General features: G+C 27.2%; 9 protein-coding genes and 1 pseudogene across 9 annotated transcripts; 4 read left to right on the forward strand and 6 right to left on the reverse strand.

Moving 5' to 3' along the window:
• Window positions 1-375: 375 nt before the first annotated feature.
• On the forward strand, window positions 376-899 carry DDB_G0272152 (hypothetical protein; the record flags this gene model as incomplete). Its single annotated transcript, XM_640163.1, has 2 exons — window positions 376-468; window positions 585-899. 2 exons carry the CDS (start codon window positions 376-378, stop codon window positions 897-899), a joined length of 408 nt encoding a protein of 135 aa, XP_645255.1.
• A 270-nt stretch (window positions 900-1169) lies between these two features.
• DDB_G0272440 (alcohol dehydrogenase) lies at window positions 1170-2257 on the reverse strand (the record flags this gene model as incomplete). The annotated part of the gene is made up of 2 exons (XM_640164.1): window positions 1170-1454; window positions 1535-2257. 2 exons carry the CDS (start codon window positions 2255-2257, stop codon window positions 1170-1172), a joined length of 1008 nt encoding a protein of 335 aa, XP_645256.1.
• A 663-nt stretch (window positions 2258-2920) lies between these two features.
• DDB_G0272442 (hypothetical protein) lies at window positions 2921-3958 on the reverse strand (the record flags this gene model as incomplete). The annotated part of the gene is made up of 5 exons (XM_640165.1): window positions 2921-3224; window positions 3305-3406; window positions 3477-3584; window positions 3669-3736; window positions 3815-3958. 5 exons carry the CDS (start codon window positions 3956-3958, stop codon window positions 2921-2923), a joined length of 726 nt encoding a protein of 241 aa, XP_645257.1.
• Window positions 3959-5318: 1360 nt separating this feature from the next.
• grlJ (G-protein-coupled receptor family 3 protein 9) lies at window positions 5319-8030 on the forward strand (the record flags this gene model as incomplete). The annotated part of the gene is made up of 4 exons (XM_640166.1): window positions 5319-5412; window positions 5546-5960; window positions 6022-6101; window positions 6268-8030. 4 exons carry the CDS (start codon window positions 5319-5321, stop codon window positions 8028-8030), a joined length of 2352 nt encoding a protein of 783 aa, XP_645258.1.
• A 429-nt stretch (window positions 8031-8459) lies between these two features.
• DDB_G0272446 lies at window positions 8460-9564 on the reverse strand (annotated as a pseudogene; the record flags this gene model as incomplete).
• Window positions 9565-9958: 394 nt separating this feature from the next.
• DDB_G0272288 (hypothetical protein) lies at window positions 9959-11315 on the reverse strand (the record flags this gene model as incomplete). The annotated part of the gene is made up of 3 exons (XM_640169.1): window positions 9959-10497; window positions 10730-10844; window positions 10911-11315. The coding sequence occupies 3 exons, from the start codon at window positions 11313-11315 to the stop codon at window positions 9959-9961; spliced, it is 1059 nt and encodes a 352-aa protein (XP_645261.1).
• A 1117-nt stretch (window positions 11316-12432) lies between these two features.
• act16 (hypothetical protein) lies at window positions 12433-13563 on the reverse strand (the record flags this gene model as incomplete). The annotated part of the gene is made up of 1 exon (XM_640170.1): window positions 12433-13563. The coding sequence occupies one exon, from the start codon at window positions 13561-13563 to the stop codon at window positions 12433-12435; it is 1131 nt and encodes a 376-aa protein (XP_645262.1).
• A 1540-nt stretch (window positions 13564-15103) lies between these two features.
• On the forward strand, window positions 15104-16183 carry DDB_G0272448 (hypothetical protein; the record flags this gene model as incomplete). The annotated part of the gene is made up of 1 exon (XM_640171.1): window positions 15104-16183. One exon carries the CDS (start codon window positions 15104-15106, stop codon window positions 16181-16183), a length of 1080 nt encoding a protein of 359 aa, XP_645263.1.
• A 524-nt stretch (window positions 16184-16707) lies between these two features.
• DDB_G0272290 (hypothetical protein) lies at window positions 16708-19887 on the forward strand (the record flags this gene model as incomplete). The annotated part of the gene is made up of 1 exon (XM_640172.1): window positions 16708-19887. The coding sequence occupies one exon, from the start codon at window positions 16708-16710 to the stop codon at window positions 19885-19887; it is 3180 nt and encodes a 1059-aa protein (XP_645264.1).
• A 370-nt stretch (window positions 19888-20257) lies between these two features.
• Window positions 20258-20863, reverse strand: DDB_G0272198 (hypothetical protein; the record flags this gene model as incomplete). The annotated part of the gene is made up of 1 exon (XM_640173.1): window positions 20258-20863. The coding sequence occupies one exon, from the start codon at window positions 20861-20863 to the stop codon at window positions 20258-20260; it is 606 nt and encodes a 201-aa protein (XP_645265.1).
• Between the last annotated feature and the right edge of the window lie 309 nt (window positions 20864-21172).

Consider the following 21172-nt stretch of genomic DNA (forward strand, 5'->3'; position numbering starts at 1 on the left):
AATAATAATTATTTATGATTTTTTAATTTTAAATTTCTGAATTTGATCATATCTATAGTTAACCCCTTCTGACCTTTTTTAGATTTTCTTTTATTTTTTTTTATTTATTTTTTATTTCATTTTAATTATTATTATTATTATTATTATAATTTTTTTTTTTGATCTTTGTTTTTATTGAAATTCCAAATGTAAAAAATAAAATAAAATGAAATTGATTGTGTATGAGAATAAATGAAATAATTTAATTTAATTTTTTTTTTTTTTTTTTTTTTTTTTTTTTTTTTCTCGAAACTTAATTTTTTTTTTGTTTTTTTCATTTTTTTTTTTTTTTTTTTTTTTTTTTTTTAATTTAAACAATAACCTAAAGATAATAAAATGTCAGATAAAAGAGATGATGAACATCAAATATTTACCCCAATCGCAAGAGGTATAATTGAAACCATTGATAATAGTAAAGAATTAAAAAAAGTAAGTTGGATGAAAAAAAAAAAAAAAAAAAAAAAAAAAAAAAAAAAAAAATTACAAATGATTAACAATAATAATAATAAAAAAAAAAAAAAAAATACAAATATTTAATATTTTAGGAAACATGTATTTTAGTAGATAAATCAATTAAAAACGTATCAAAGTTATTAGTAAATGAATATGAAAGTCCAATTTATAGAAATTCATTTGATGATTTTAAAACCTATATTAACAAATCCAATCCATACCTCGTTGTCGCAGGTTCAACTTTAATTCCATATTTAATTACCAAACCAAAATTTTTAAAATTAAGACCAATCTCTTTTGGTTTAGTTGGTCTTTCAACAAGTTTATATTATTGTTTCCCAAATGAAGTTTCAATGGCTGCTAAAAAATCTGTAGACTATTATAACGAATTCAAAGAAAATTTTTAATTTTTAATTTTATATAAAAATAATAATAATAATTTGGAATTCATCATCACCACCACCACATATACAAATATTAATTAATATTTGTGTGGGTGATGATTGAAAAAAGAAAAAAAAAAAAAAAAAAAAAAAAAGAATCAAATAAAAAAAAATAAAAAACAATGTAATAAATATTTATAACCAAATTACCATATTTATCTTTATTTTATTTTATTTATTTTATTTTAATTTTTTTAATTTAATAAGAATTGTGAATGAAATTAAAATATTTTCTCAGTCAGTGAAACCTTTCACAACAACTTTACCCATATTTTTATTTGCTTCCAAATATTCATGAGCCTCTTTTATTTCAGAAACATTGAAAACTTTATCAACAATTGGTTTTAATTCACCAGATTCAAATAGGGTTAAATATCTCTTTGAAAATTGAGCAACTAAATCAGCTTTATAATCATTATCACGATTTCTTAATGTTGATCCTTTAATTGTTAATCTTTTACCTAAAATTGGTGTAATATCAGCTGCTGTATCTTTAATATGTGATCCTGATAAAAATCCCTAAAAAAATTAAAAAATATTAGTAAGTGATTTATTGATTAATTAGTTAATTGGTTGATTAAAAGTAAGTAACTACCTACTTGAATAATCATAACGCCATCCATTGAAAGTGATTTTAAATTTTGGTTCCAATATTTAGCACCAACATAATCAAATACATTGTTTACACCTTTTTTGGAGGTGACATCATTGATTACGTCTAAAAAGTTTTCATTGGTTTTATAATTGACCGAATGGGTTGCACCTAATTTTTCAATAAACTTTGCTTTTTCATCAGAACCAACAGTGCCAATGATTTTTGTTGCACCATCAACTTTACAAAGTTGGATCAATGCTGTACCAACACCACTTGCAGCAGCATGGATTAAAACGCTATTACCCGATTTGAAATTTGCTAATGGGTGTAATGCTTGGAATGCAGTTAACCAGGCTTCTGGAATCGCCGATGCCGATTCAAAAGTTAAGTGAGATGGCATGTGGAATGCTTGATTCGATGCGATTGTGCAGAACTCGCCATATGCTCCACCACCGACGAGCCCAAATACTTTATCACCGATTTTGAATCTTTTATCCTGTTTATCAGCCTCCACAACCACGCCTGACATTTCCAATCCTAAAATATCACTATCACCTGGTGGTGGTGGGTATCTACCCATTCTTTGTAAAATATCTGCTCTATTTAATGCAAAACTTTTAACATGAACTAAAATTTCATTATTCTTTGGTGTTGGTTTTGGTGCTGTTCCAATAATTAAATTTTCAATACCTCCAAATTGTTTAACTAAAATTGATCTCATTGACATTTTCTTTTTTTTTTTTTTATTATTATTAAATTATTATTAAATTATTATTAATGTGTTTTGTTTTTTTTTTTTTTTTTTTATATGAAAAGAAAAAATTAAAAAAAAATAATGGAAAAATAAATAAAAAAAAAAAAAAACAATAAACACCACCACAATGATGTTACATTTTTTTTTTTTATTTTTTTTATTTTTTTTTTATTTTTTTTTATTTTTTTATTTTTTTTTTTAATTTTTGTTTTTTAAATAAAAAAAAAAAAAAAAAGCTTCTGAAGGCATTTCTATTTTTAAACAAAAATTAAAAAAGCCTTCAGAAGCTTTTTTTTTTATTGATTATGAAATCAAAAAGCAAAAAAAAAAAAAAAAAAAAGTTAAATAATAATTATCACATTGATTTTGATTGATGCTCTAAAACTAAAATTAAATCCAAAAAAAAAAAAAAAAAAAAAAAAAAAAAGGAAAAATAAAAATAAAAATAAAAATAGATATTTTCACCCTGGGCTCATATTTATTTTTTATTTGTTATTTTAATTTTTTATTTTTTTTTTTTTTGAACCTAAAACACCATCTTTATTTTTATTTTTTTTTTTTTATATTTTTTTTTTTTTTATATACATAATGAAATAAATAAATAAATAAATTTACAACGAAATTTTAATTTTGTGATTAAAAATCAGAACTATCTGAAAAAATTCCATTTACTGGGCAATCTCTAGTCCATCCAGCTTGACAAAATGGTGTGGTTGAAAAAACGCTACCAGTACCACATACAGATGGAATTAATAAATCAGTTTGTGATTCTAAAACTCCACCTATTAAAACTGCATTATGATTAATACCATAACCTAATCTGAAAATTCTATCAGCATCCATTGGTAATTGAGTGAAACAACGCTCACAATACATATTTGAAATAAATGATCCAAAAATAACTTTTTCAAATTTAGTCCATAATAAAGCTGCTGAACACCTAAAAAAATAAAAAATATATTAATAACACTATAATTTAAAATTAAAATTAGTTATAATTATCATTGTTGAATAACTTACATTGGACATGGTTCACCTGTTGTGTACATGTAATAATCTTCCCATGTTTCTTGTTGGTATAATTGAGTACAATTAAGAATTGCTCTGATTTCACCATGGAGGCTATAATAAAATAAAAAAATGAATTAATACAATTGATTTTTTTTTTTTTTTTTTTAAAAAATATATTTACATTCTTGAACCTTCTCCAGTATTAGCAGCTGTACACATTAAAGTTCCATTTTTATGTACAATTGCTGCACCAAATTTAGAATTATGTTCAATAGCTTTATCAAGTGCACTATTAAATTTTTTTTTTTTTTTTTTTTTTTAAAGATATAAGTATGTTTTTTTTACAAAGAAAAAATATAATAATTTAACATACATTCTCATATATTTTTCATGGAATTGCTTTTCAATTGATGATAAATCATTAGCATAAATAATACCATTCTAAAAATAATTTTTAAATTAACAATTATTAGTTATTTTTTTTTTTAAAACTTTTTTTTATTATTTTTTTACACATACATAAGCATTTTCAGGATCTACAGGTGGGTTATCGTAATATGGGGATTCTGGGCATTCTTCAACTTCACTACTTGTACTTTGACTAATAGTTTCAAAAGTAAACAAAGTAATTATTAAAATAATAACAATAAATATCTTATTCATTTTTTTTTTTAATTATTTATTTAATTTTATTTTATTTTATTTTATATTGATTTGATTAACTATTATAATATTAAATTTATTTATTTTTATTATATATGTATATCTTAATTATTAGATTTTGTTTGATGGTAATTAATGAAATTTTATAAAAAAAAAAATACTATTTATATTATTTTTTTAATAATTTAAAATTTTTTTAAAAAAAAAAAAAAACGATAAAATTATTTAAAATAAAACTATTTTATAATAATCTATTATTATTTTTTTAAATGGGCTAATTTAAGGTTTTGTTTGAGCATTACAATGATATCATTATAGCTTCTTTTATTTGATTGGTTGTTTTAGGTATATCGTTTAATTTAAACCTTAAATCGCATTTTGTTTTAAAGACTACGTGGTTTTTTGATCCTATTTATGGCGGTTTTTATTTTAGCGTTGCATGTTCCAATTAAAAAAACTTTGAAAATCAAAATGTAAAAAATTAAAAAAAAATAAAATTAAAAATAACCAATCAAAATTTCAAAGGGTTTTTTTTTTAGCGTTTTTTATTTTTAAATTTGATTTTATAATAATCTCTCCAAATTATGATAAAAACGAAAAAAAAAAAAAATAAAAAAAAAAACTTTTTGAAAATAAAAAAAAAATATAAAAAAAACAATGCAAAGATAATAACAAAAAAAAAAATATTAAAAAAAAAAATATTAAAAAAAAAAAAATATTAAAAAAAAAATTTTTTTTTATTATCTATTTTATCTATTATTAATGAAAATAATTAAAAAAAAAATAAATTATTTTTATTTTTCAATTTTGTAAAAAAAAAAAAAAAATTGTTTTCATACCATCAGAATCTATAATCTTAAACAATTCAGTTTATTCTAAAAAAAGAAAAAATAATTTATTTTTTATTTTTTATTTTTTATTTATATTAAAAAAAAAAAAACGGTTTAGACACCCCAGTCAATTGATGGCAAACCAAAATTCTAAAAATGTTCACTTTCTATCCAATCAACCATTTTAAAATAAAAAAATCTTTGAATTTTTCGTTTTTTGTAAAAATTGACATCTAATCTGAAGTAAAGGCCAATGGAATTCATTCAAACGATAAAACCTTTTGAAATTAAAAAAAAAAAAAAAAAAAAAAAAAAAATTAAATTTGCCATATTTTTTTGCAAATTAACATTATGATGTTTTAAAAAAAAAAATGAAGAATCCTTTCTGTTTTTTAATTTTTTTTTTTTTTTTTTTTTTTTTTTTATTTGCTAAAAATAATCAAGTAAGGTCCTAGGGGTTTAATAATTTTTTCATATTTTTATTTATATATTTTTTTTGTATTAAAAAAAAAATAAAAAAAAAAAATAAAATGAAAATTCTATTATATATTGCAATAATTTTATCTTTTTTTAGTTTAATTACTATTTCAAGTGAATGTAAAATAGCTGTACTTTTATCAGGATGTAAGTAATGGAAAAAAAAAAAGAATAAAAATAGTAAATAATTTCAAAATTTAATTTTTTTTTTTTTTTTTTTTTTTTTTTTTTTTTTTTTTTTTTTTTTTTTTTTTAATAAAATACAAATAATTTTAAAAAGCCCCAAATGATCTTGGATATAATTATTTAATGAATGAAGCAAGAGTTAAAGCCGAGAGTGAATTAAAATTAGATTTTTCAATATATTACGAAAATTTAGAAGAGTCAATGGAGGAAGCTGAAAAAGCATTTCAAGATGCACTTCATAAAGGTGCAAATTTAATAGTTGTTGGATCATTTGTTCATGTTGGGTTGGGTTTAAAATATGCTGCACTTACAAAAGATCAAGATATTTATTGGATTATCCGTGGTAACAAAAGACCAAATCCAGATCTTCCTCATGTTGTAATTTTAAATTTTAATTCTTTTGAATTACACTATTTACTTGGTTATTTCTCAGGATTAATGACTAAAACCGGTATAGTTGGTTTTGTTGCACCAGGTCCAGATGTTAATACAATTTCAACTGATAATAGGTAATTATTTTTAATTTTTTTAATTTTTTTTTAATTTTTTTTCTAATCCTTTTTTTCCAAGCTTTTATTTAGGGGCAAAGTATGCACGTCCAAATATTACCTTTTTGAATGTTTATGTTCAATCCTGGTATAATCCAAACGGTAAATTTTTTTTTAATTTTTTTTTATTTTTTTTTATTTTTTATTTTTTATTTTTTTTGGTCCAAAACTTTTTTAAACTATAAAAAATTTTTTGTTGGTTCAATTGGTTAAAAAAAAAAGAATGTAGAGTCAATTTATTAATATATTTATAAATATTTAAATATAGTTTCATATAGTGCAGCAAAAATGTTAATTAAAAATGGAGCAGATTTAATTGGTATGTCACAAGATGATATGTCATGTCAAAAAGCAATGATGGATAGTGGATTAATTGGAATTGGTGCAACTGGATATCCAACACATCTTTTATTTGGTGGAAATGTTGGTGTTTCTTATATTACCAATTGGACCAACCTTTATGTGAAGTATGCTCAACATGTTTTAAATGATGATTGGCCAGATTATAGTTCTTACTTTACCAATTTATCAAGAGAAGATTCAATTTTCATTGATGATTATAGTTATAAAGTACCAATTGATATTCAAAATTTGGTTAATGATGAAATCCAAAGGTTAAAGAATACATCATATATTCCATACCGTTCAGATCCTTATTTGGCTCAATTGGGTATTCCATTCGATAGTAAAGGTCTATTGGTTGAAGATCAATTTAGAGCAAATAAAAAGCTATTAAAAGGTGATAGTATTTCAAAAGTTATTGATTTTGGTCAATATTCAATACCGATTGAATTTATTGATTATCCAAATTCATTAAAATATGGTGTAACAATTGTATCTGGTGTTTGTATTTTTATATGTTTAGTTTGTATGACATTGGTAGTTGTATTTAAAAAGGCAAGAGTTATTAAATCGTCAAGTCCAGCATTTTTATTATTAATTTTATTGGGATGTTGTATTATATTTGCTGCATGTATATTATTTGCACAATCACCAACCAATCAAACATGTTCAGCTAGAATTTGGTTATTAAGTTTAGGTTATACATTGTTTTTGGGTAATTTGTTAGTAAAGAATTGGAGAATTTGGTTATTATTTGATAATCCAAAATTAAAGAAACGTGCAATTACCAATTGGAAATTATATCCATGGGTATTTGCTATATTGGCAATCGATGTAATGATATTGGCTATTTGGCAAGGTTTGGGTAATATCAATGCTGAGTCTAGAATTGGCTATGATTCATTAACTCAATATCAATATAAAAATGTTTGTTCAAGTGATGATCAAGGTTCAATTGCTTTATATCTTTTATTGGTATTTCATGGTTTGGTTTTATTGGTTGCATGTTTTATTTCTTTTAAAATTAAAGTTGTAGATATTGAAGAATTTAATGAATCAAAACCAATTACAACCAGTGTTTACATTATAACATTTTGTTTATTCATTGTTATACCATTAATGGTTTCACCACAATCATTAACTAGTCAAACTACAATCATTTGTGTTTGTGCTATCGTTACAACTTTAATTAGTATGTTGTTATTATTTGGTAGTAAATTCTATAAAATGGCAACTCAAGGCTTAGCAATTAATGAAACTTTTGCAACTAGTACAAAATCATCAAGTAAATCTTCAAAATCAAGTTATGGTAAAGATAATCCAAATCCAAATGCTATCAATTTCGGTGAAGATGATACATCTGATGAAACTTCTGAAGAAAAGCATAAATCTCCAAAACAAAAATCTGTAAATTTTAGTAATAAATCAAATTCTCATTTAGCAGTTTTTACAAGTGATGAAGAAACAAGTAAAACAAGTAAATTAAGCATTGATTTTGAAAATTCAAGTAAAGATATTAGTATTGATCAATTACAACAACAAAAACAACAACCAATTAACACAAATGGGGATTTAGAAAATAAATCAAATGATAAAATAGATGATGATAATGATAATTCAAGTGTTTTATCTAAAAGAATATCAAATCAACAAAATGGTGAAACAGAAATTGATTCCAATAATGTTTAAATATTTTATTGTAATAAAAAACAATAATAATAAAAAAATAAAAAAATAAAAATATTAAAACTTTGTAGATTATTTATAAAAATTATAAATAGAAAAAATAATAGTAAATAAAAGAAAAAGATATATTTTTATTTTAAATGTTGTTATTAAACATTTTTTGTGAACAATTGATGGACCAGATTGAGTTAATTTCCGAATACCAGGAGTTAACACCAATTTAGTAATTATACCACTTGGTTTTACAATCTCTAATATTTGAAGATAAAAAAATTCAAATGACTACTTCAACCGATATTCGTTCATGATTTCCAATTAAAAATAATATTAAAAAATCAAAAAATAATAATAATAAAAACAAAGAAAAGAGATAAATTTAAAAAATATATCAATTTTTTTTTTTTTTATTATAAATTTATTTTTAAATGTTTTTTAAGAGTTTTTGTGAAAAATTGATGGACCATATTCATCATATTCTTGTCTTGTGACATACAGTTGTAGGAAAGTTGAGAGTGAAGCTAAATAGATCCATCAATCCATACAGAATTTTTACGTTCTGGTGGTGAAACGATGTTAATGTTCGTGTTAGAAGGTGTTAAAGCAGTTAATTCTTTATTCAAACGATCAGCAAAACCTGGTAGCATGGTTGTACCACCTGACAATAAAATGCAACCATACAAATCATTTTGAATATCAACATCACACCTCTTGATTGAATTATAAGTTGATTGGTGAATACCAGCTGATCCCATACCTAATAATGATGGTTTGAAGAGGGCTTCTGGACAATGGAAACGTTCATTTCCATCGTAATGACTTGACCATCTGGTAATTCGTATGATGTTGAGTTGGCAGCAGTTTTCACTTCAGTTTCAAAATCTAAAGCAACGTAGGCGATTTCTCTTTGATATCTCTGACAATTTCTCTTTCGGGCAGTTGTGGAGAATGAGTTACCACGTTCGCTCAACATTTTCATCATGTAGTCAGTGAGATCATTACCAGCTAAATCTAAATGTAAAATGGAATTTGTCATAGCTTTACCTTCATAAATTGGTACAGTGTGGGAAACACCACCACCTGAATCAATAACGATACCAGTGGTACGACCAGAAGCGTATAATGATAAGATGGCTTGAATGGAAACATACATGGCTGGAATGCCATAACATTCAAACATATATTGAGCCATTTTCTCTGTGTTGACTTTTGGATTAAATGGAGGTTCAGTTAAGAAAACTGGGTGTTGATCTGAAGAGACACAAAGTTGATCGTTGAAAGCATGATTCCAAAATTTTTTCCATATTTTCCCAGTTAATAATAATAACTTTTTCAATTGGATATTCGAGTCGTTCCAGATCTCTCTTTGATTGAGCATCATTACCTACATATGAATCAACTTGACCTATTTTCGGTTTGGAAAAACCAACAACTGATGGGAAAGCATGTGGTGATTCATCTCCAGAAAAACCGACTTTAATAATAGAAGAACCATTATCAATAACTATGGTTAACACAACAACACTTGTTTTTCAATCATTTTTATTTATTGTATTGTAATAAAATGATATAAAAAAAACTAATTCTTGGCAAATTTTTGTATTTAACAATAAAATAAATTTTATTTATTTTTATTTTTTATTGTAAAGTTGTTTAATGAATAACTTTAGATACCGATTATTTTCGAATTCTATTAATCGTTTTAAGCAAATTAAACACAAAAAAAAAAATTTTTGTAGTTGGATTTGCAAAAAAAAAAAAAAAATCGAAAAAGGTTTTGAAAATTAATATTGTGCGGATTAGCCAAATCTAACATTTTTTAATTTTTTTTTTTTAAATTTTTCAAATCAAACACTTTTTTTTTTTTTTTTTTTTTTTTTTTTATTTGTTTTTTTTTTTTTTATTATTTTTTTTTTTTTATTATTTTTCTTTTTTCACCTTTTTCTTTGGTATTGATTTCTTTTTTTTTCAGACCAGAAGTTTAGGCTTTGGCGATAAAATCCAATGAACAGTTCTTTGTTTTTAATTAGAGAATTATCGATGGTGTCAATAATCTCATCAAGGAAGGACCCATGGGAATTACGTTCTCGGTAGAAATGGTTCTTGATATAGCCAAAGAAACGCTCAATGGGATTCAACTCTGGAGAATAGGAAGGAAGAAATATCAATTGAACCGAATATTGATTAAACAATTCAAATAGTGCATTTAAAGCTTCGATACCACCGTGAATTGGAGCATTGTCCATTACCAATAATGAACCAGGCTTGCAAAATCCACTTTCCAAAAGTTCTCTAACATATTGAAAGAAGTCTTCAGTATTATTGGTTTTATCACGGATTTTATACAAACAATCATCCAAACTGATGGTGAAAAACCCATTGTAGGTCTCAGAAATGCTGGTGCTATTGGTAACATAAACCGGCTCTCCAATCGGTCCAACAGCTTTAGATCTCCTTAATTCTAATAAAAAACCTTATTAGTTTTAATTATTTATTTTGTAATAAAAAAAAAAAAAAAAAAAAAAAAAAAAAAAAAAAAAAAAAAAAAAAAAATTAATAAATATAATTACCTTATAATGTTAATAGTGGAATTCAGAATGGATGGAAAGAAAGACAATTATTTAATTAAAAATATTTTTTAAAAAAAAAAAAAAAAAAATTAGTATAAATATTTATATTCAATCTAAAATAATAAAATATAATACCTCTAGAAGAAAATGAGCATTCATCTAAAAAATAAATTTTTTTCCAATCAGTATTGTAAATTATTGTATTAAAATAAAATAATTTTAATAAATTTTCAATTTTGTATTTATTTTCCTAAAAAAAAAAAAAAAAAATTAACAAATAGTTAGTTATTTAATATATTAAAACTTTTTTACTTACTTGTTTATAGGTTGGAGAGTGGTAATTCCATTTCAATTCTTTGAATATTGAACATATCCTCGATTTGTTGACCTTTTTATAAAAAATACTATTTTGATCTGAGTTAATTTCTTGGGCGATCTCCCTCATTGTGAGATTAGGTCGGACATTAACCATTGCTACCACAGTTGCCACCAAGAGTTCATACTGTTCTGTAGTAAATGTACTTGGAGATCTGGAGCCGCCATGGGATTGTCTAATTCTATTATCTTTGATATCTCTACGGTAATAATTGAGTTGATTTCTGGTCAAACCATTTTCACGAGCAGCTCTACTTATATTACCGATTCTAACCCCATATTCTAATGCATTGTATATTCTCTCAGTATGCTCAATTAAGTGAGTTAAACTTCTTTTAGGTTTCATTATATTGTTATTACTATTATTACTACTATATTGCTATTGCTATCACTATTGTTACTATTATTACTACTATATTGCTATTACTATTATTACTATTACTACTATATTTCTATTGCTATTACTGTTATTACTATTATTACAATTATTACAATTATTACAATTATTACTACTATATTTCTATTGCTATTACTATTACCATTACTACTATATAGCTATTGCTATTAATATTTCTATTTCTATTTCTATTACAATTATAAATATAATTAATTATATTATTATTTTGGTTTTATTAATTATGTTTTTTTAATTGTTTTTATTATTATAAACTGCAAGTGGTTTTTTTATTTAAAATAAAAAAATGATCATTTTAACCAAAAATGTAGATGTGATGGTTTATTATTATAAAAACTATGGCCAATTGTATTTCATTTTATTTATAGTTGGTTAAAATAATGAGTGAATTTTTTTTTTTTAACTGTGAAACATTTCCCCCACTTTTTTTTAAATTAAAAAAAGAAAAATAGTTGGAGATATTTTCCCCCACTTTTTTTTAAATTAAAAAAAGAAAAATAAAATAAAATAAAAATAAAATCTTTTATCAAAACAAAGATAACTTTTTTAATTTTTTTTTTATTTTAAAAATAATAATAATAATAATAATAATATTAATAATAATAATAATAATAATAAAAATAAATAAATAAATAAAATTCAATTTATTTTATTTCCAAAAAAATTTTAGTATAAAATATTTTTATTGTATAGTTTTAAATTTTTAAAATAAAAAAAAAAATATTCATAATAATTAACTTAGAAAGTTTTTTAATATTTTATAGCGAGTTTAAACCCTTTTTTTATTTTTTTTTTTTTTTTTTTTTTTTTTGTTTGACTTAAGTGAGTTTTTTTAATTTTTTTTTTTATGATTAATTTGCTCAAAACGCACTATATCTAACTCGCAAACAAAATAAAAATAATTTCAAAAGTTAATTAAAAAAATCAAAAAAAAAAAAAAAACAATTAAACAAAACTAAAGAAAACAAGATTTGTTTTGAAATATAAATAATTTTTTTTTTTTTTTTTTAAAAATACAACAATATTTTTTTTTTCTTTATTTATAAATTTAGAAACATTTTCTGTGAACAATTGATGGACCAGATTCATCATATTCTTCTTTTGAGATCCACATTTGTTGGAAAGTTGAGAGTGAAGCTAAAATAGATCCACCAATCCAGACAGAGTATTTACGTTCTGGTGGAGCAATGATTTTAATTTTCATGGTTGATGGGGCTAAAGCAGTTAATTCTTTGTTCATACGATCAGCAATACCTGGGAACATAGTTGTACCACCTGATAAGACTACGTTACCATATAAATCTTTACGAATATCAACATCACATTTCATGATTGAATTATAAGTAGTTTCATGAATACCAGCTGATTCCATACCCAAGAATGATGGTTGGAAGAGGGCTTCTGGACAACGGAAACGTTCATTACCAATGGTGATGACTTGACCGTCTGGTAATTCGTATGATTTCTCTAATGCTGATGATGAGGCAGCAGTTTGCATTTCAGCTTCAAAATCTAAAGCAACGTAGGCTAATTTCTCTTTGATATCTCTGACAATTTCTCTTTCGGCAGTGGTGGTGAATGAGTAACCACGTTCGGTTAAGATTTTCATCATGTAATCAGTGAGATCACGACCAGCTAAATCTAAACGCAAGATGGCATGTGGTAAAGCATAACCTTCATAAATTGGTACAGTGTGGGAAACACCATCACCTGAATCCATAACGATACCAGTGGTACGACCAGAGGCATATAATGATAAGACGGCTTGAATGGCAACGTACATGGCTGGAGTATTGAAAGTTTCAAACATAATTTGAGTCATTTTCTCTCTGTTGGCTTTTGGATTTAATGGAGCTTCGGTTAAGAGAACTGGGTGTTCTTCTGGGGCGACACGAAGTTCATTGTAGAAAGTATGATGCCAGATTTTTTCCATATCATCCCAATTGGTAACAATACCGTGTTCAATTGGATATTTGAGTGTTAAGATACCTCTTTTTGATTGAGCTTCATCACCAACATATGAATCCTTTTGACCCATACCAACCATAACACCAGTGTGTCTTGGACGACCAACAATTGATGGGAAAACAGCACGTGGGGCATCATCACCAGCAAAACCGGCTTTACACATACCAGAACCGTTATCAATAACTAAAGCTTGAACATCTTCACCGTCCATTTTTATTTTTTAATTGTATTTATTATTATATTAGAATGATTAAAAAAAAAAAAAAAAATTAGTTTTTAAACTTTTTTTTTTTTTAATAATTTTTATAAAAAAAAAAATAAAAAATAAAAAATTGGGTTTTGGAAGATTTTTTTTTGGGGTTGGGTTTTGTTTTTTTTTTTTTGAAATTGGCTTTGTATTTTTTTTTTTTTTTTCATGAAAACCTTTTTAAAAATAATTAATAGTTTTGTTAAATTTCTTTTTTTTTTTTTTGGTTGAATTAAATTAGCAACAATATCATAATCATCGTCACAATCACAACCAAAAATACATTATACTACTTTTCTTGGTTGCCACAGATACAATAATAAACAGTATTATTCACAAATCACTATCGATTACATAATAATAATCAAAATAATCATGAATCTTCTTCACACAAAGATATGGGCCAACCAAAATCAACAGCAAAATCTACCGCAACAATAACATGTATTGATAGCTTTGTTTAAAGATGAGAATATGTTAAGCACATTATGGTTAGTTTGGAGAATGATCGTTGAAGAGTTATACAATTTAATAAAGAGAAATTTATTATCACCAAATCATTAAAAGAGGGTACTATTGGAAAATGCCATCACTATTGTATTTGAAAATCATGAAACTATTGCTTTAATTGGTAAAGAATGTTGTTCCACTAGGAATACTTTTATCTATTCCAATTTCAATACTTTTGTTTCACATCAACTGTACTAGATATAGATATTCAACAGAAACAACTACTTCAACAAATTCAACAAGTTTACTATTTTTTAACTCAGTTGACAGAAATAGTATTGGAGTGGTATAAGTAGGAAAATTGTAGAATAGTAATAGTAGAGGTTATGGCACAAGTAGAAAAAATAGTAGAGAAATTGGTTAGAATCCACTACCGTCTACTGCCATGGAACCAATACAAACAACTCAATAATCAAATTTCTATTTTAAAAATGAAGTTTCAGATATTTTGCTAAATGATAAATATCAAAAATGAAAGTTTAGAGAGTAATATAGTAGTCTCAAGTAGAAAACCATGCATTCCCTAAATTAGAGGTAAAAAGAAATGCATATTGGTGGTTAAAAAAAATTTTTTTCATCAAAAAGCCCGTGTCGTATAGTGGTTATTATATCTGTCTTGTACTATGTGCACAAAGCGATAACAGAGGGTCCTCAAACCGCACCGCGATCAAGAGGATACAAGATACACGTGAAAAGTAATTCATCCTTTTCTATCCTTAATCTCGGTCAATTTTAACCAATCTTTCAAAAAAAATCACCAATCCACCACGATCTACAGATCTAATTTACCAAATCGCCGATTCAAAGGAATCCCATCGAGATGAATTCCTACGCAGACGCGGCTAAAATGGCCAACCCCTCCACCCATATGGACGAGGCATCAGAGAACTTCATTAAGGAATTCTCCACAAAAACAGCAGAGATAAAGGAGACCTACCCCAAATTATCAATAGGCCTCAAAGACATCTCCAAATACTGCGAGACCATATTGAACATGACTGCTCTCTCAACCTACGAGAAAAACAACGGATTCTACCCAATTACACTCGAATTCCCCAAAATGGATCTCATGGGGTTAGAAGAAATGAGAAAAACACTCTCAAACTACGATATCCCAATCGACAAGATATACATAGGCAAAGGAACTAGAAAAACGATCCACCTGATGATTAAAAACGAACAATCTCTCCTAAATATCATTAGAGATAGAAGCAAATTGGGAACCTTCATCACCTCCAGTAGAGACTACCACGTCCTCACAGGAAGAGTAAGAATTCCAAGAGAAAAGGCAGGAATAGTGGATGCCCTCATCAAAACTGCCTTTGCAGAAGAAATACCCTATGCAATATACCATACTATATACTCCACCGACCACCTCCTAGTATTCGGTCTAATAGAATGCAAAATAGGCGATCAAATGAAATCTGGCCAACACAATACAGAAATCGCCAACTTTACCATCAGAACGGCCACCAAAACCTACTCCTCACAAAAGAAAAATAAGAAAGTAGAGTCAAACAACACGGAAGAACCATTAGAAGATGAGATGACAGATGATCCTCCCAACATCCAAAACAGGATAGCAATCAAATCCTCTCAACCAAAACCACAACAACAAACAAACAACCCAGCAAACAATAAGTCTGATAAACAATCAACCCAAGAGAAAAAAGCCCAATCAAAAAAGTCCTCTCAACCTCTTCCCCCCAAAAACCAAGCAGAATCTCAATCTGTCAAACCCACCACAACCACTACCACAACATCCAACGCCATCCAAAAAGACAATGCCAACAAAACGAGCACTAACATCCATTCATCCTCGGAAAACAGAGAGAAGACACCAAACATCCCTCCATCACATAAACGCAAGAACGAGGAAATCCACTCAAACAACGAGGTCACCCAACTCTCACCAACAATAAACAGAAGCAACCCTTACATCCCATCCACCCCTAAGACACCTGTCAATAAAGAAAGGAAAGGAATCATTGAGAGCTTCATAGAGAGTATCTACCCTTCACCATCCAAACCGCAGCTAAACGACTCCCAAGAGGAGATCGATATCATCTCATAATGGTAGTAATCAAAATCAACCAATGGAATGTCAGAGGTTGGGGCACTGACACCTCCTTCAAAAACAAAACAGACTTTATCAAATCCCAATCCCCCCCAAACTCATTGGCACTAACCATAGTCAATGAACTCAACGCCGACGCAACACAAGCACACCAGCTATTTCCTGGCTCCATCATTAGCGCAACCAACAGAGGCAACGGAATAGGAATACTAAACCACAACAACCAAAACATAAAACTCTCACCAATATTCATAATAGAAGGTAGACTAATAATATCAGACATTCTAATAAAAGATACCACAACGAGAATCTTGGCCATATACGCCCCGGCCCAACCTGATAAAAGAAAAACACTAGCTTCAACACTAAACAAACACTTCAACAACCAATACCACAACCTAACGTCTAACCCTAAAAAAAACATCGACATCATAGCAGGCGACTTCAATTGTTTAGACTTCAATGACAATCACACATCAAATGATGACCAAGGCAACTTGACAACACAATCCCCAGATGAGATGGCCACAGTAATCGAAGCCATCAGAATTTCAAATAACCTAATGGATATGGACCAACTAAATAAAAGACCCACCTTCTCAAGAACGATACACAACACAAACAATAACCTCACAAGAATCTTGGAAAGGAGACTAGACAGAATATACCTTAACAATAGCATAATCAACTACAGCCAATTATACTTAAGGAACCTAATCCCCCCAAAAATTAATGACATACCTCTATCAGATCACAACTTCCTATCAACCACCTTCACTCTACCCAACATACAGATGAACAAGCGCAGATGGAGATTAAAAAAATCCTCAATCCTCTCAAGCATAATGCTTAAGAAAATAGACTTCCTACTTAACGATTATTCAAGGGAGCTGTCATCCAACCATAACTCTATTTCCTTCTCTCAACTCAACAGCTTACTAAACAAAATAAAACAACTATACACAGAATTTCAAAAACAAAATGACTACAACAATAAGGCAAACATCAAAAATCTAATCTCCCTACTAGAGACAGAATTTAAAGACCAAGCCTTCGCAACCCTTTCAGCAATAAATGAATCTAAAAAAAGAGAAGAACAACTTAAACAAGAATTGAACAACTATTGCGAAGAAACCTCACTCAAGTACATCTCCGCGAGAATCAAGAAAAGACACAATGATTTCACCATCAACGCAGTAAAAGATGCACAAGGTAGAACAATCAACAAACAGGAATTGATCGAAGAAGAATACGTAAAATATTACTCAAATCTTTATGACTACAAAGAAGATGACCCACCATCTCATTATGAAATGTTGGAAAATTGGACAGTGACCAGGGACTCAACATGGGACAACCTTGAAAATGAATTCACATCACAAGAGATCCTAGAAGTAATAAAACAATTGAACCCACACAAATCTCCAGGCCCAGATGGAATTCCAAACTTATTCTACATAACACACAAAGAAAAACTAGCTCCAATACTGGCCTCAGCATTCAACGACACTCTAAGAAATCCTCATCTAATTAGCAAAAATTACAAAGAAGGCCTCATTATCACGATACCTAAAAAGGGAGACCCCGAACTAATCAAAAACAGAAGACCAATTACACTGGCTAACTGTATATATAAAATCCACTCAAAACTAATAAACAATAGAATAATCCCAATACTAACGAAAGTGATCAACCACAATCAAAAAGGTTTCGTACCAGGCAGATTCATTATAGATAATATCATATCAATGAACGAATTAATCAACTATTGTAATGATAAAAGAATTAACGGAATAATTACACTATATGATTTCGAAAAAGCTTTTGACTCGATCTCACACGGTTCAATACTCAGATCACTACAACACATCAACATTCCAACCAATATAATCAACCTGATAATGAATCTACTCACCAAATCTGAAGCAAGAATTGAAATTAATGGTAGAACTACTATACCCTTTGAGATCAAAAGAGGAGTTAAACAAGGAGATCCACTATCACCCACCCTGTTCGTCCTTGTAATAGAGGCTTTAGCTAGAAAAATTTTACAAGATGACCGAATTACTGGCCTTCCTCTAAACAACAGCAACCACAGAGAGAAATTCCAAAGCTTTGCAGACGACTCGGCTTCAATGGTCCCAGACTCTCAACAACTTGAATTAGTACTACAACACTTCAATTCATTTTGCAAAGCCACTTCCTCAAAACTAAACATCGACAAATCTTCATCAATTCTTATAGGCAACCCAGACAATACCAACCAAAGAATTCCAATATCTACAAATCCAGAAAGATACTTGGGATACTTCTTCACAGGCAAAGGGATAACAAGAAAAATGCCAGAAATATTAAACACAATAAGATCATCCTTAGTACTATGGAAAACCACTGACTCAACAATCAAAACCAAAACCAACATCCTCAAAGCATTCGCACTCTCTAAATTAACCTACTATTCATATGTAGAGAACTTTAAGGAAGAGGAATTAAACCAAATCAATAAATTAGTCGAATGGTTTTTATCGGCACCAAACAACAAAAATGCTAGTGGATTTCAAGTTATTAATTTAATGAGAACCAAAAGAGCAAGATACCCACTAAAAGTAGGGGGCTGGAACATTTGGAATATAGAATTGAGACAACTGGCGCAGAAACTTTGGATCATAAACCAGTTCATCCTAGCACTAGAAACCAAACAAACAAACTCATCTCATCACAAAAGCTGGGAATATCAGATCCAAAAAAACAAATTCACATCCAGATACCTAAAAGAAAACTTAGACGAATGGAACAAAATAAGAATAAAAAAAGCAATCTTCAACAATAATCTCACATCCATAAAAAACGAAAATGGACAACCACTTTCACTGGCAGAATGGTATACCACAATTCAAGACCAAAATCCAACCATCCCTAAAACGGAATTCCAATCATCTCTAAACTTAAGAGGCTACAGCTATAATCAACTCTTCAACAACATACTGAAGATAAAAGACCCTAAAACAAGAGACACAATGTTTAGATTCCATGCCAGATGCCTTCCAATAAACTACCTTCACAACAAACAATGCCCACTCTGCAAAGAAGATATGAGCAAAGACCCATACGGTCACCTGTTCTTCTCATGCAAGAAAACAAAACAATTCATAAAAATAAATAAACTCAAAAATTTCATCTATATTACCACAGGCAAAGGTAAAAACTGGCACCATACAAGAATTAGGCAAAATAACAATTTCATTAATAGAATAACTCCAAAATTATCACCGACAGCCAAAAAAGATCAAGAAGTGAATGCAGATTACGCCAACCACAGATTCCACAAAGAATACTTTGAATGGAACTATAAAGCAATAGACTATGATCTAACTAGATCATTCGCATATAGAAACCTAATGGCCCTTATCCTCCACAACATTTGGATTTGGATTTGCAATCAAATATACAGTGAAGATCCTTTAACAGATGAATCACTATCATACAGCTCCCTTCTAAAGAAATGGCACAAATTGGCCACTCTAGAATACATCAAAAAAGCAAAAGATCTGAAAAACTTATCAGCAAAAGACCATAATAACTTCAAAGATCCTAAGATCCTTCTCACTTCAACGATCAAGTTAAGAAAAACAACAGCTAATTACTATTGTATTCCAGAATCATCTCTCCCAAATATTATATCTTTTGATCAATTCATATGATTAAAATAACCCTTCAGCTTAAATGATAAGCCTTTAAATAAATATTAAATAAAACTCGTATTAACACAGATGGACATATATCAATCTTGTTAATCCAATATTAAAAAAAAAAAAAAAAAAAAAAAAAAAAAAAAAAAGAGGGTCCTCAGTTCGATTCTGAGCTCGGGCATTTTTTCCTCCTAGACAGGATGGATCAATGGTTCGAATCTGCAAAAATTAATAATAAAACTTATTTTTTTTTATATTAGGTTTTTAAACTGGTTGTGTAGGTTGTGAGTTTTTATTTTTATTTTTTTATATATTTTTTTTTTAGCAAATTAAATTGTTTTTTTGGATAGATTCAAACTAAAAAAAATTTTATTTTTTTATTTTAATTATTACAGTAATAGATTTCTGGTGTATTTTGGCTACACTCTGGGAATTCTAGAGCATGAGAGAATATAGCGTTTGTGCAGGAATCGGTACTAAAATAATAATTCTCATCATATGAAGTCTCATTACAACTTGTAGTTTTAATAGAGCCAACATCAGTATAGGTGCATATATTTAAACCCAAGGAAGCTACTTGAATAATATCATCCTTCCAAGCAGGGTTAGAATCAGGGCATTGGCCATTTGTTAAATATTCAACTAGTGAATTAGTTCCAAGATCATAATCTTCTGTACAACTATAAATAACATTATTTGATGTTCCAAAATCATTGGTACATTTATTTGCTTCAAGATTTATAGATTCAGATCCACCTTGACAATTTGATCCATAATATTGGGTTCTTGTTATATTATTATTTGCAGCATCACATGTATACATAAGGCTTGTTCCTTCATTACATAAATTGGTTGTTCTATAATGAACAAGGGTCATTCCATTTTTACAAGAATAATCATTTATTTGATAGTATTCAACTTTAAGATATCCTGAATAAATACTTTTAAATAATAATGATAAAAATATAAATTGAAATAAAATTTTCATTTTTTTAATATTTATTAATGACGAGATAAAAGTAAAACAATTTAAATTTTTTTTTTTTTTTTTTTTTATTTTTAAAAAAAAAGATATTTATTTTTTGTTTGTAAAAAAAAAAAGATATTTATTTTATTTTTTTTAAAAAAAAAAAAATTAAAAATAAAAAAAAAACATTTGACATCATAAATATCTTCCTATTTATTTAAGTTTTAAAGATATTTTTTTTATCGAAATCTAAAATTTTTAAAATAAAAAGAATAAAACTAAAGTCAAAAATTAAAATGATATATTTTTATTTTTATTTTTATTTTTATT

Source organism: Dictyostelium discoideum (genome assembly GCF_000004695.1).
Source record: "Dictyostelium discoideum AX4 chromosome 2 chromosome, whole genome shotgun sequence".
Lineage (NCBI taxonomy): Eukaryota > Evosea > Eumycetozoa > Dictyosteliales > Dictyosteliaceae > Dictyostelium > Dictyostelium discoideum.